This window comes from Haliotis asinina, chromosome 10, assembly GCF_037392515.1.
Source record: "Haliotis asinina isolate JCU_RB_2024 chromosome 10, JCU_Hal_asi_v2, whole genome shotgun sequence".
Classification (NCBI taxonomy): Eukaryota; Metazoa; Mollusca; class Gastropoda; order Lepetellida; family Haliotidae; genus Haliotis; species Haliotis asinina.
The window spans coordinates 13,654,660-13,667,549 of NC_090289.1; the positions used below are offsets into that span (position 1 = coordinate 13,654,660).

The 12,890-nt window shown below is 40.6% G+C and overlaps 1 protein-coding gene and 1 pseudogene across 1 annotated transcript; both read right to left on the minus strand.

The window, feature by feature from the left end:
* Positions 1 to 227: 227 nt before the first annotated feature.
* On the minus strand, positions 228 to 7,280 carry LOC137298815 (microfibril-associated glycoprotein 4-like). The gene is made up of 3 exons (XM_067831087.1): positions 6,969 to 7,280; positions 2,024 to 2,126; positions 228 to 1,431 (listed from the first exon to the last, which is right to left on the minus strand). The coding sequence occupies exons 1-3, from the start codon at positions 7,260 to 7,262 to the stop codon at positions 758 to 760; spliced, it is 1,071 nt and encodes a 356-aa protein (XP_067687188.1). The 5' UTR covers positions 7,263 to 7,280; the 3' UTR covers positions 228 to 757.
* A 1,371-nt stretch (positions 7,281 to 8,651) lies between these two features.
* LOC137297919 (fibrinogen-like protein 1) lies at positions 8,652 to 11,115 on the minus strand (annotated as a pseudogene).
* Positions 11,116 to 12,890: the final 1,775 nt, after the last annotated feature.

Sequence of the window (12,890 nt, forward strand, 5' to 3'; positions counted from 1 at the left end):
ATGCATTGTGTTCGACAATAGCCTGAACATGACTCGATTAATGCCAAAGTTGCATTTGCAAAATATATAGTAAAATCTTCCTCGCATTCATGTACCATGCAGTTATGTCATTCAAGGTTGCAATATGATTTTATTGAACTATACAAATACAAGGAAGGAGAGACAGACGGAGAAATTATTAATACAACTTTTAAGCCAACACTGTACATTGCAACAAAAATACAGCAACTGTTGAAGGTGTAAGCGAGTTCATAGTCTAGGTGTCGAAAGTACAAAAACTTATTGTCCCACGAAGCATAAAGTGTTGTTAGATAGCCATAGGATAGGGGTGGGAGGTTCTATCGCATACGTAACATGAGGACAAGTGATAGTCACTACAAGGACCAGTCGATAGCAGAGCCGGCAGTGGCAGACGTAGGTGTGAGGCGTGTTCCTATCCTATGTGTATGGGACAAAACGCACGATCGCTCGAATTTTCAGGGAAGATAACCACCATCTGATCACTGTATATGGCATATATGCCGTCACTGCTGCCTTGATATCTTTGAATGCTCACCGACTCACCGTTTGCATGACAATGTCGGACTGACTGTCTTATCCCCAAATGAATGTATCGTCACGGGCCAAATACATTGTATTCTTACATTTACATTTGCTTTGGTACGTTTGATTTATTACACAATGTGTAACAATACGTTGAATTTCAGTTTTCATGTATAATCATCGTGTAGCGAAAACATATCTCACAACTTGTTGCTTATCCCCAAGTATCTGGGTTGTTGTAGACCAGGTACAAAAGCATCTTCCTCGGGGAACGGTTTCCCAGACCCTGCCCGGGGGTCCAATGTAGGGTGCTGTCACCTGCTCCAGCTAATCCATCAACGGGCGATGCCTCATACAATCCTGTGGGATTGCAGGTGGAGCAGTCTTTGAACCACCAGCCAGACTGAAAGTCCTGGGCACAGTTCCGAGCACTGTTGTCATTGTCACGGTCCGGGGTGCTGAATGATGAACCGAACAATGGTCCTAGACAGTCTCCAAGGGATTCATGATACTTGTCACTGGGGAAACTGAAGCCAAATGTCAGGGTATAATTACTTGATTCGTCATTTACTCCAAACTCCTGCATGAAATACTGATGATAACTGTCTCCCGTTTCAACCTGTACTAAGAGTGAGTGTTTTCTGCTGTAGCTGATGTAGTGGATGTAGTCATTGCCCAGCCAGTGATCTCCTGATATGTTCCCAAATCCATTCTTGTAGTCATTCCATGGTCTGTTGAAGTTTTCATTACCAGTTGCCTGTTTCAGGATTGTGGTTCGTCCACCAAAGGCCATTTCACAGTAGACAATAAATGGTTTGGGAGATAGATTAGGGTGGATAATGAATTCGCCATTCTGACCATAGTAATAAGCCATTCCATCCGAACAGTCTGCAGAAAAGATTTATTGTTTGTACATCAGTATATATATTTTCCTTGCATATCAATTAATTGTAAATGTTATGATGCATTCCCACATCTTAAAGTGCACAAACAGTTTTACAAGGCTTTAATTAACAGCTAAATATATGTTTATGTAGTAAATATATGATTGAAATTATACATGCCCACATGTGAAATCTATGTAGATTAGAGTGAGTGAGTGAGTTCAGTTTTACGCTGCACTCAGCAATATTCCAGCTATATGGCGGCGGTCTGTAAATAATCGAGTCTGGAATAGACAATCCAGTGATCAACAACATGAGCATCGATCTGCGTACTTGGGAACCGATGACATGTGTCAACCAAGTTAGCGAGCCTGACCACCCGATCCCGTTAGTCGCTTCTTACGACAAGCATAGTCGCCTCTTATGGCAAACATGGGTTGCTGAAGGCCTATTCTACCACGGGACTTTCACGGGTTATGTAGATTAGAAGTGATCTGAACCATGAGAGAATGACTTGAACTAACAGACAATGCAGTTTTTAACTGACAACAGAATTCAATTTATTTTTGTCGAATATTATAAAGTAGAAGTCATACCTTCAATCACCTGCCCACAGATATCTCCCTTGTAACCACCAAAACATCGGCAGGTGCTTGTACCAGAATTGTAATCTCCGCCGTGAAGACAGGGGTTGTAAACCTGAAGCCAAAATACGTTCCGCTGAATCATCCTAATACAAGTTGAAATGGCAACATGAACACGCTTAAACACACACGGCCTTAACATGTGTTACATTTTTATATGGTCACTGACACAAATACCATTTTGGCAGGAGCAGAATGCATTATTTAGCATTACAAGAAGTAAGAATAGAGACTATTCAAGTCATATTACCGAAGCATCTGTGTTTCAAATAATCTCATAGAAACACATGCAACCTCGTGAGATACACAAACGTGAAAAAAAGCATGTTGTTTGCCATTAATCTCACAGACATAAAGTTCAGCATTCAAGAAGTAGATTTGTTTAAAGAGAATGATCAATAACAAACCCATTTTCCGGCATCTCCTGTGCACCATTTAAAATACGATCTTAGCTATAGAACATCTGCAAAGTGAACCTTAACTTTCGAAGCCATTACACACGATCTCAATCTCTTCAGTCTTCTACTTAACATATTGACATATGACTAGGATAGTTATTGAACATGTTCCATTCTGGGGGCAGCCATATTGACACTGCCATGAAATATCAGATCTCCACCTTTCATATTGTGCATCTAATATGTGAGAAGTCCGCCACGTTCATGATTGATTTAGGTAAACGAAACCATCAAAACAACACCTTTACTTTCATGCTCTATCTCCCATTGTTAAAAACTGTTTTGCACCGGTCGATTAATACCACGCCACCTATCCGTATAAAGAGCACTAATGGTGCAAACACTACAATAAATATGCTGGTGTTTTGAGTAAGTATGAGAGTTGGTTTAAGTAGGTATACTTTGGTTTAAGTGCAGTACTAGAGTTCCACAGTCGGTTAGCGATGTTCTAGAGGATCTGATAAATGGAGATACATAAACCACAACGGAAATTTGTTTCCTCGTGAATAACTCTGTTCTATGTGAACGTGGAGCGAATCATGACATGATTCGTGTTCAAGATTTGTGTTTAACATGTCGTTATCTATGTGTGACATGACTTGTGTTATTATGTCTCCTCTTATTAGCGTATGCACTGGTAATCGTATCGTATCTTATTTGCAGTAACTGTTTATTTTAAGCGATTTTCACACGTCTTTAGTCTAATACATAACTTGTGAGCACATAGTGTATCAATATTTTTGTTGTGTTGTCATGTGATCTTTTATCTACTAAAACTATGTTTGTCCAAAATGACATTTTAGCCTGCGTATGCGTACTTTTGACCTGCTTGTCAGTTGCCTAATTAGTATATAAGAAACGTGACGTAACCATTCGGGGCTATCTGCAAACCAAATTTTATCAAAATCGTCATGGTATTGTTTAGCAACAATGTCCATATGAGCATACTGTGGTGTATTAACTTTCGACCTATTCTTATTTTTGTCGTTGTTTACGCCACAGTCAGCAATATTCTACGAATGTCATTGTAAGTAAACAACTCGTTTATTGTATATACAGCTGCAGATAAGCCATTTCACTTTTCAGCCTCTGAAAACGAGAAATAAAGTTATTTCGGAACAATAAAATCAAATCTTGTTTATAAATGATTCCGATGCATTTAAATTTGGAGAAAATGATCCTCTGTTGTCTTCAGAACTTAAAGGTCGGTCCCCAAACGCGGAGATCTATATTCATGCTGCTGATCACTGGATTGTCTGGTCAAGAGTCGATTTTTTTTTCTGACCGCCGCCATATAGCTGGAATAAGGCTGTGAAAAGGCGAAAAACTAATCTCACTCACTTTGACAATTGGAATTTGAGAAAGAATTTGACCAAAGCATAATTTTCTTTACCTTATTTATTCACTTATACAGACTCAGGAACTGACTAGCATGTACTGTGGAACCAGTAAACACCTTGCGATTATCGAATATGTTCGATAATAAATGATTGTCGATATTAGACCTGGTCGTACCGGTATCACACAACCTAAACGGGGATGCGCTGAGGCTGCGTTAAGTGTATGCTTTACATCTGCACATAGGATACACCGTTTGAGAAAAGTCTTGACGTTTTCAAGGGTTGCTAACCTACAATCGCGTCATCCGTGCAAACAAACTGAGCATTACTGCTAGGTTGTCATGGTGCAGGGAAAGTTTATCTATTCCAAACAGCAGTGGATTAAAAAAAAACAAAGTATCGACTTTATAATCATCTCTGAAAGCAAACAGTCGGGATGATGAAACGTTCCTAACATAATGGAGTTTCTCATACGGGTTTTAATCGTTGAGTCTTCATTTAAACCGCTTGACCAATGGGTATAGGAAACTACGAGCTGAAATATTTTGTTCTGTAAATGTTTAAACGTTACATTCACAATTACAAACAGTCACAATTGTTTATCTAAACTAGTGGGCAAAAGAAAGTCAATAAAATCAAAGCAAAACATACAGTGTTTTTAAGTTATACAATGTAGTACATTTAATGAAGCCAGTATTTGAGACAATGGACCAACAGTGTCTATGAGAAATTCATCACAGATAAAGGACACGTGTCATGTAATGGACAGAGGGATAGGAATAGCACAGCTCACAGATTCAACAAGAGTCAGTCATGGAATGTCTCGGTCATTTCAAGTCTCTGTCCACGCATACACATCCTATGTAACGAGTGTGACCACCTCACTGCAATACACGCCCAGATTCGCATCGATGTCGTCAACAGGTAAATGGCGTGATTTCGGAATCCAATTCAACTCGTTCCTGGGAGCGTCTGCAAGTTCTTGTCGGTCCCCTGGCCGTCGTGGTCGTCGTGTCACCTTGAGATTCAGATGATCCAACAAATGCTCTATGGGGTTCATGTCTGGTGAGCCTGCTAGCCTTGGAAGAACTTGGATATTCTGTGCGTTGAAGACGTTGTGGCCATTTCGCGCTGTGTGGGGCCTGGCGTTGTCGCGCTGCAGAAGTGTTCCCCGTTGTTGCTGGCGACGAAATGGTATTGATACGGGTTGAAAGGTGTCTGCATCTCTGAGCGTTCAAGTTTCCCAAATTACGATTAATCGTGTTCGTTGATTCCCACAATTTCCACCCCATGCCACCACACCATCTCCTCCGAAAGGGTGCACTTCTTGGATGCAGTTCGGCGCTAGTTTTTCTCGCTTGTGACGGTATATTTACACCAAAGAATCATATGGAAAAAGACTAATCGACTTTCGTCTGTAAAAAAACACTCGCTGCCAGTCAGCGACGTACAGTTCTGTTACCTACGACGAAGATGTTCCTGGGTCAGTACCATTCCACGCAGAGGACGTCGAGCTGTGGTACCTGCTGCACGTAGACGTCGTAGCATGGTACGTCGACTGATGACGATGTCGTAGAGCCCTTGCCGCCTTTTCCGTAGCCGTCATGACCTGTTTGCGCAGATGAAGAGTATGCAGACGGCGGGCTTCCTAGTGGAGGTCTTTATGTCTGCTGAGATATATGGCCACCGACTGATGCCTTTGCATACCATTTCTCGATAGGCATTCTGCATTCTCAGGAATGCACGTTTTGGCATTTTTTGCAAATTCACGTGCTCCTAAACAGCCACCATGCTGCGTTTTGGGCGCATGATTAGTCAGTGAGTGGGCGAACCGTATCGGCCTAAAAGGAGTTTACTAATTTGAACAACTTTGCCAAAACGTCAAAATAAGAAGTGTTCCGTTTCTTTTGCCCATGAATATATATTTTTATTTCATAATTAGATCATCGAATTCAAACGTTCAAAATGAATCGGAAGTTGTCCCGGCCTGTTTGGTACTGTGACAGATGAAGACTACCATGAGCTCAAAGGATGACACTATAGGAATAAATGATGAACAACCTAGTAAGGAGAATGCAAGGGACATGAATGAAACAGATTTTAGAAACATTGATGTGAAATAGCAAAAGTGATATCGTGTTGCCATCCCAAATTCCGCGTTTGGACTCAAAGATATAAAGTATCATGATTATGTGCTTTACCCCGCTTACGCTTTACTCTATCCCACACACATGCACTCATTCCAATGCTTTGATAATATCAGAATTAATCACTAATAAAATATCTCAGAAATGAATGAAATAGCAACATATGTTGTCGGAATTTATGCAAGATTTGTTCATAATACTGTCCTTTAAAACGTTAATTAAAGGTGTTTTATTCAAAACTTCGCAACACGCGTAGTCAAATCTTCTCAGACGCTGTCGTTAGTGTACAGTGTTCAATCCCTCAAGACTGCTTGAAACTTATGACAATGGATTCGATTTACGAATTCACCTTCATTGTGTTGTTTTGGTTAATGAGAACCGTGATTGGTAATCAAGTCCTGCATCATTTGGAGCTTTTATTCTACATCAAATTATAACTGAGTAAAACAACTGTACAAACGTCCAACCCACACATTCATTAACTCCCGACTTTGTTCTATGTCGTTGTTTAAACATGGTAGCAATAAGATATGTTCCATGCTAAGTAACCTGATCAGAAGATGAGTGAGTGAGTTTAGGTTTTCGCCTCTTTTTAGCAATATTTTAGCAGAGGACAACAGAATTGGGCTTTACTCATTGTAACCCTGTGGGGAATCGAACCTGAGTATTGAACGTGACGAAAGACCGCTTTAGCACCAGGCTACTTCCCTGTCCCTTGTAGACATGATACCAGTTTGATCTGCATCATGCGGAGTTACCTGAGGTATATATGGGTGCTAAGTCTTAGCTTCAGCGACTGTCATCAGCATATATACATACACCCAAACTCTGAAAAAGGGTGACGTGTTCCGGCTGCAAGAAATGATTCAAGTCAATAACTAACTAAGTTCGTAAAAGCCACTATATGAAAGGACAGGATACGAAGTCAATCCTTTGTCCTCAACTTACTTACGTCGTTGTAATGGATGTCGCCAGGTTTGTCACAGGGCCAGTCAGGGATGTAAGCATGGTGGAGAAAACAGGTCGAAGAGGATTTCCTGAATGTGAAGGAATGACATCGTGTGTCCCCACTGCATAGGCTAGCACAGGATGTTGCGGTGTGACCCACAGTTGTCCTCAGTGGTCCACCATTGAAACTGTAGGGATCCAGACACGACTCTACAACCTCGAAACCTTTAAAGTCCCCAGAGACGAGATGGTCCGTGGAAAATATCAACAGGACAAAACTTACTGCACATCTCATCATAAACAATAATTGCGAAAGTCTTCCTTTTTAATTTGGTTAACGTATAAGCTTCAAAAGTAATATGTCTATTCAAGAAATGTCGCAATGAAAGTTAGTGGAAAGTGCCAAGTTGTTTGCCTATATTCTAATATTCTTCATTCCGTGTCTTGGTTTTATATGGGGACTTGTCACTCACTGTGCATACAGATCAATGCTCAATGCGTACGAGGGCTTTTTATTGATTTGTCAAACGGCCTCTCTCTTAGATATATTAAATGAACTAGGATACCTCAACAATGTTTGTGCAAATTACTGATTTTAGTTTTTCCTCATCCTTGTAAATTTTTCAGAAGGTTTAGGGCACGTGAATACAAATTTACCAAGTTTTCCTTGACTTTTGTCAAATCTACGCCCAAAATTATTCCATATTATGATTACATACAACTAATCGAATCTGAATAATGCTCTGCGCCCAAGATAACACATTATCAGCCAGGGGGCCGTTGTACAAAAAGGGTGTTAGAGCTAAAGGTGACCGTAACTCCCTTACCTTAACAAAGCCTTAAGATGGCCTAGGTGCTAAGGTTGTATAGTACAACTTCTTTCAAATGGTGGTGTTAGAATCTACACCAAAACGTCGCATCCACTGCAAGAAAGAAGTTGTCTATCCATAAATGTCTTCATCCTCATCATACCAACTTCTAAAATGCCACTTAAAGAAGAGATCAAGACACAATACAATGTTCCATCGAGTGTACAGACAGGCCACTTCAGAACTATCAAACCTCAAAACGAGGAATATGAATTACAAACTAACAGGAACTATTAAACATTCAGATTGTGTATTGCGCTCGACACTCGTCTGATCAAGACTCGATTAGCTCAGGTCAACATGACAAAGATGGAAGGCCAATTGACTCACATTTGCAAACCATTGAAATCTTTCTCATAATAACATGCAATCATGACGTAATAGGTTGTGATCGTATTTTTATTGAAATATTGATCTGTACAAATGTAGAAAAACGTCACGTAGATGTAATGACGATGCGGTGTTAAACAACAAAACAAAACAAGGCAACGTAAAGAGGAAGAACCAGGAATTTCACTTTTTAACAAACACTATATGTTTCAACACGATGAAACACATACATAAGGTGAAACTAAGCTTACAGATTTGGTGTCAAAATGCATACATCTTGTTGTCTGAAGAAGCATGAAATATTGTTGGTGGAGGGAATCATCTCACACGTAACAAAAGGGCAAATGATGGTCACTACAAGCAACAGTCGACAGCAGAGCTGGCGGGGGTAGACGTAGGTGGAAGATTCTCTTTTTATCATTGGCGCACTTTGCACGATCAATCCCATTTCATAAAGCTGTGAAAATCAGAGAGGTAACGTCAAATGATTAGTATGTAAGGTCCTCACCCAGTCGTTGTCCACCAACGGTTGATGACTTATACACGCCTGTAGGATTGCTTAAACTATCAACCTGTGACTGAAAGTCCTGAGCGCAGTTCCAAGCACTGTTGTCATTGTCACGGTCGGGGGTGCTGAATGAGTACCCGAAGAACGGTCCTAGGCAGTTTCCAAGGGATTCATGATACTTTTCACTGGGGAAATGATCGCCAAACGTCAGGTTGTAATCACTTGATTCGTCGTTTACTCCAAAGTCCTGCATGACATACTGATGATAGCTGTTTCCCGTTCCAATCTGGACACAAGAGAGACTGTTTTCTGCTGTAGCTGATGTAGTCATTGCCCAGCCAGTGATCTCCTGATATGTTCCCAAATCCGTTCTTGTAGTCATTCCATGGTCTGTTGAAGTTTTCATTACCACGTTTTTGTTTCAGGATTGTGGTTCGTCCACCAAAGGCCATTTTACAGTAGACAATAAATGGTTTTGGAGGTAGATTAGGGTGGATAATGAATTCGCCATTCTGGCCGTAGTAATAAGCCACTCCATCCGAACAGTCTGCAACGAATGTATGTGCGCCAGTTTGTTTGTTTTGCTTGCACATCATTTAACTGTAAACGATGTAATACGACCACATGCGTTCAAGTACACGGGACACTGGTACAATGATTCGATGAGTATCTTATTTATTAAATATATGACAGAAATCTTTTTGCCTGACTGTAAAATCGATATTGTTCAGTAATGACCTGAATAATGAAAACACGACTAATAGATTATTTTCGAAGTGAAACCTGAATACAGTTTATTTACGTTGAAGACAATAAAGTAAAAGTCTTCAATCACCTGCCCACAAAGGTCTCCCTTTTAACTGCTGAAAACATCGACAGGTGCTTGTACCACAATTGTAATCACTGCCATGAAGACCTGAAGCCAGAATACGTTCCGTTGAAACATCCCAATACACAAGGCAATGGCAGCATGAACACACTTGAACACACAGTGCCATAACCTGAGTTACATAAACAAAGCTATAGGGTTACTGAGGTGAATGCTGTTTGGCAGTAGCAGAATGTGAAAGCCATTTGTCTTGATTCTTTTGTAAGAATAGTGATTATTTCAGTCACGCTACCGAGACATGTTGGTTTTGTTCATACACTTGTACCATCTGAAGTAAAACAGAACGTTTCATGTAGCATTTGTTTGACAAGAAGCCTGTACGTACATGTATAGTCATATGTAACAAAAAACATGTTAGTTGTCTTTTTCACAGACATAGAGTTGAACATACAAGCAGTAGCCTTGGTGAGGTAATTAAATGTGTTCCAGTAACGAACCCTTGTACACAATTTAAATAGTGACGTAAGAATATCTGTAAAGTGTACCTTAGCTTTCGAAGCCAGTATACAGGACCTCTGTCTGTTAAGTCTTCTATACTGTACCTCAAGAGAAACCCAAATTAACTTTTTCAAAACATGCCTTCCGCATGCATTTTTTAAGACAACAAAGCATACCAATTTTGAACCAAGCATTCAAGGATAGTTTAGCAGTTGTTTGCGGTAATTGTTGACCATATCGCCGAAACGAGATCTTTTCATGCTTTTGTGTTTTTTGCAGGATGTTTTCGTGCTTCACACAAACATGAATGCATTTTACTGCAGTTTGATCGTTTATAAGTCAGGTCATTCCAAAAACACCACAAAACACAAAATTGGCTGCTACGACGTGGAGTAAACATGCCACGTCTAACTCAACAGCAACCAGGAATCGCCACTGGAATGATGCAGACCGGATCTGTAGTGGAGAGGCACTTTAGAAGTCACGTGACAACAATCACAAGACTCTCCGCAAGGTATCGTTCAAGACCACGTGCAGGTCCGACAACAACGAGCAACACAGACAGCTGCAAGCATTCAAGGGCCACAATCTCACTTCTCCGCAGACACGGTTCGTCGTCGTCTGAGGCCAGCGGGGATCAGATGTCGCCGTCCTTACGCCGGACTGATTTCAACGCAACGTCAGCACCAAGTGGGCGCGACAATACCAGTGTTGGCGACGTCAACAATGGCAACAAGTGTTGTTGCGTCTGTTTTCTGTTGTTTTCTGAGTCCAGATTCAACTTGTCCAACACCGATTGTTTAGTGTGTGTAATTAGACGACGTAGTGAACGTTACGCCAACTGATGTGTTCTGGAGGCTGACCGCTGACGGGATGGCTTCAGCTACAACCACACGATTACATGTGTTTCATCAGCGAGTGACAGCTGTAGCTTACAGAGACCAGGTCCTCCAACACCACGTTGTACTGCTATTCCAGGCCCAGCCTCAGCTTGATTTCCCAGCAGGACACTGCTTGTCCTCATACTGCGCGGGCCTCTATGGACTTCCTCAAAGGGAACAGCAGTGCTGTACTCCCATGGTCCTCTCTTTCCCCGGATGTGGCACCAATCAAGCATGCGTGGGATGCAATTGGTAGAGGGGCAGATAGCTGCTCAACCTGCTGGAAGCCATATTGTTCAGGGAATGGAATCAAATTCCCCAAGCCTTCTATCAGACGCTTCTTGACTCAATGAGACGACGTTGCGCTGTTTGCATTGCAGCCAATGGCGGCCACTGACTGAACACTGTTTCATGACATTTTTATGTGTGAGGGTGGAGTGATAACACGTGCTTTTACAGTAAACTTGAGTGTTGTTTACATCAGAGATCACGACTCATTTTTTCAACAATCATTTGTCTGTTGTTTTTTCGTAGTGTTAAGATTATGTGTTCAACAGATTTAGAGTTATTGATATTTCTAAATCAACTTGCGTTTCTTTTGTGGCACAGTATACTTAACATATATGCAAATCACTAGGATACTCAACACGTTCCCTTTCTGAAGGCAGCCATATTGAAATGTCCAGGAAATATCCCATTCCTATCAAAGTCTTTTTCAGATGTTTTCTCGGTGATTGATCAAACCATCAAAAAAAACACCACTACTTTCGTGCTGTATCTTCTATTGTTAAATACTGGTTTACAGTGGTCGATAAATACCATGACATGAAACAGCACTAATGGTCCAAACGTTACAATAAAGACGCTGGTGTTTTTGAGTAAGTATGGGGGTGGTTCCAAGCAGTTTAACTGCAGTACAAGAGTTCCACAGTTGGTTAGCAATGTTCTAGAGGATCTGTTAAATGGAGATACTTAAACCACAACGGAAATTGGTTTCTCCGTGAATAACTCTGTTCTATGTGAACGTGGAGCGAATCATGCGATGACGTGTTCAAGGTTTGTGTTTAACGTGCCATGATCTATGCATTGCTGTATACATTGGTGATATATCTTATTTGCAATTTGTTCACAGGCGATTTGCCATTACAATGGGAGTTTTAATCTACTGAGAACAATCAGTCTTTTCTTGAAGAGAGTAGGGTAAGATAAGGTAAGGGCTGGGGAAGGGGTGGAGATAAGTTTAGGGTATCTATATCATTATATGTATGTATGTGTGTGTGTGTGTGTGTGTGTGTGTGTGTGTGTGTGTGTGTGTATGTGTGTGCATATGTAGATATATAACACATATAACAGGTATGACCAATCTGTTTTCAAGGACAGTGTCGTCATCCGAGAAACCAAACCGAGTATCACAAAATATACATCTCATCCTAAATAATAATAATGCAGAGTCTTTCCCTTTTCTTTGGTTAGCTTATAACTTTGAAAAGCAGTATGTCTATCACAGAAACAGGTATTCGAAAGTTGTTTGTGTGTATTTTAAATCAAAACTAGATGTCTTCACTATGTGTCATCTCTTTATATGGGGACTTATCACTCACGGGCAACACAGATCAGTGCTCAATAAGTACGAGAACAGTTTATTGATTTATCAAACGGCCTCAGTCTTAGATAAATCAACTGAACTAGAAATCGTCATCAATGTTCGTGCAAATTCCTGATTTTCGTATTTCCTCATCCTTTGTAAATTCTTCAGAAGGTTTTAGAGCACGTGGATCGAGGTGAGCTTTCACCTTATCCTTTGTGACCATCGTGATTTTCCCTAGATTGTAAACCTCGTATGGTTCTAAGGCGATTTTAATTAAGTTACCTCAAAATTACGACTGTCACTAATGAAGCACTTTTTCAAGTGTTTGTTTCAAATGATAGTTATCATGAATAATCACTGGGACTACTGATCGGTGATTGATATGACTGAATAATAAAGAAATATTTAAGGTTGCACTCAACC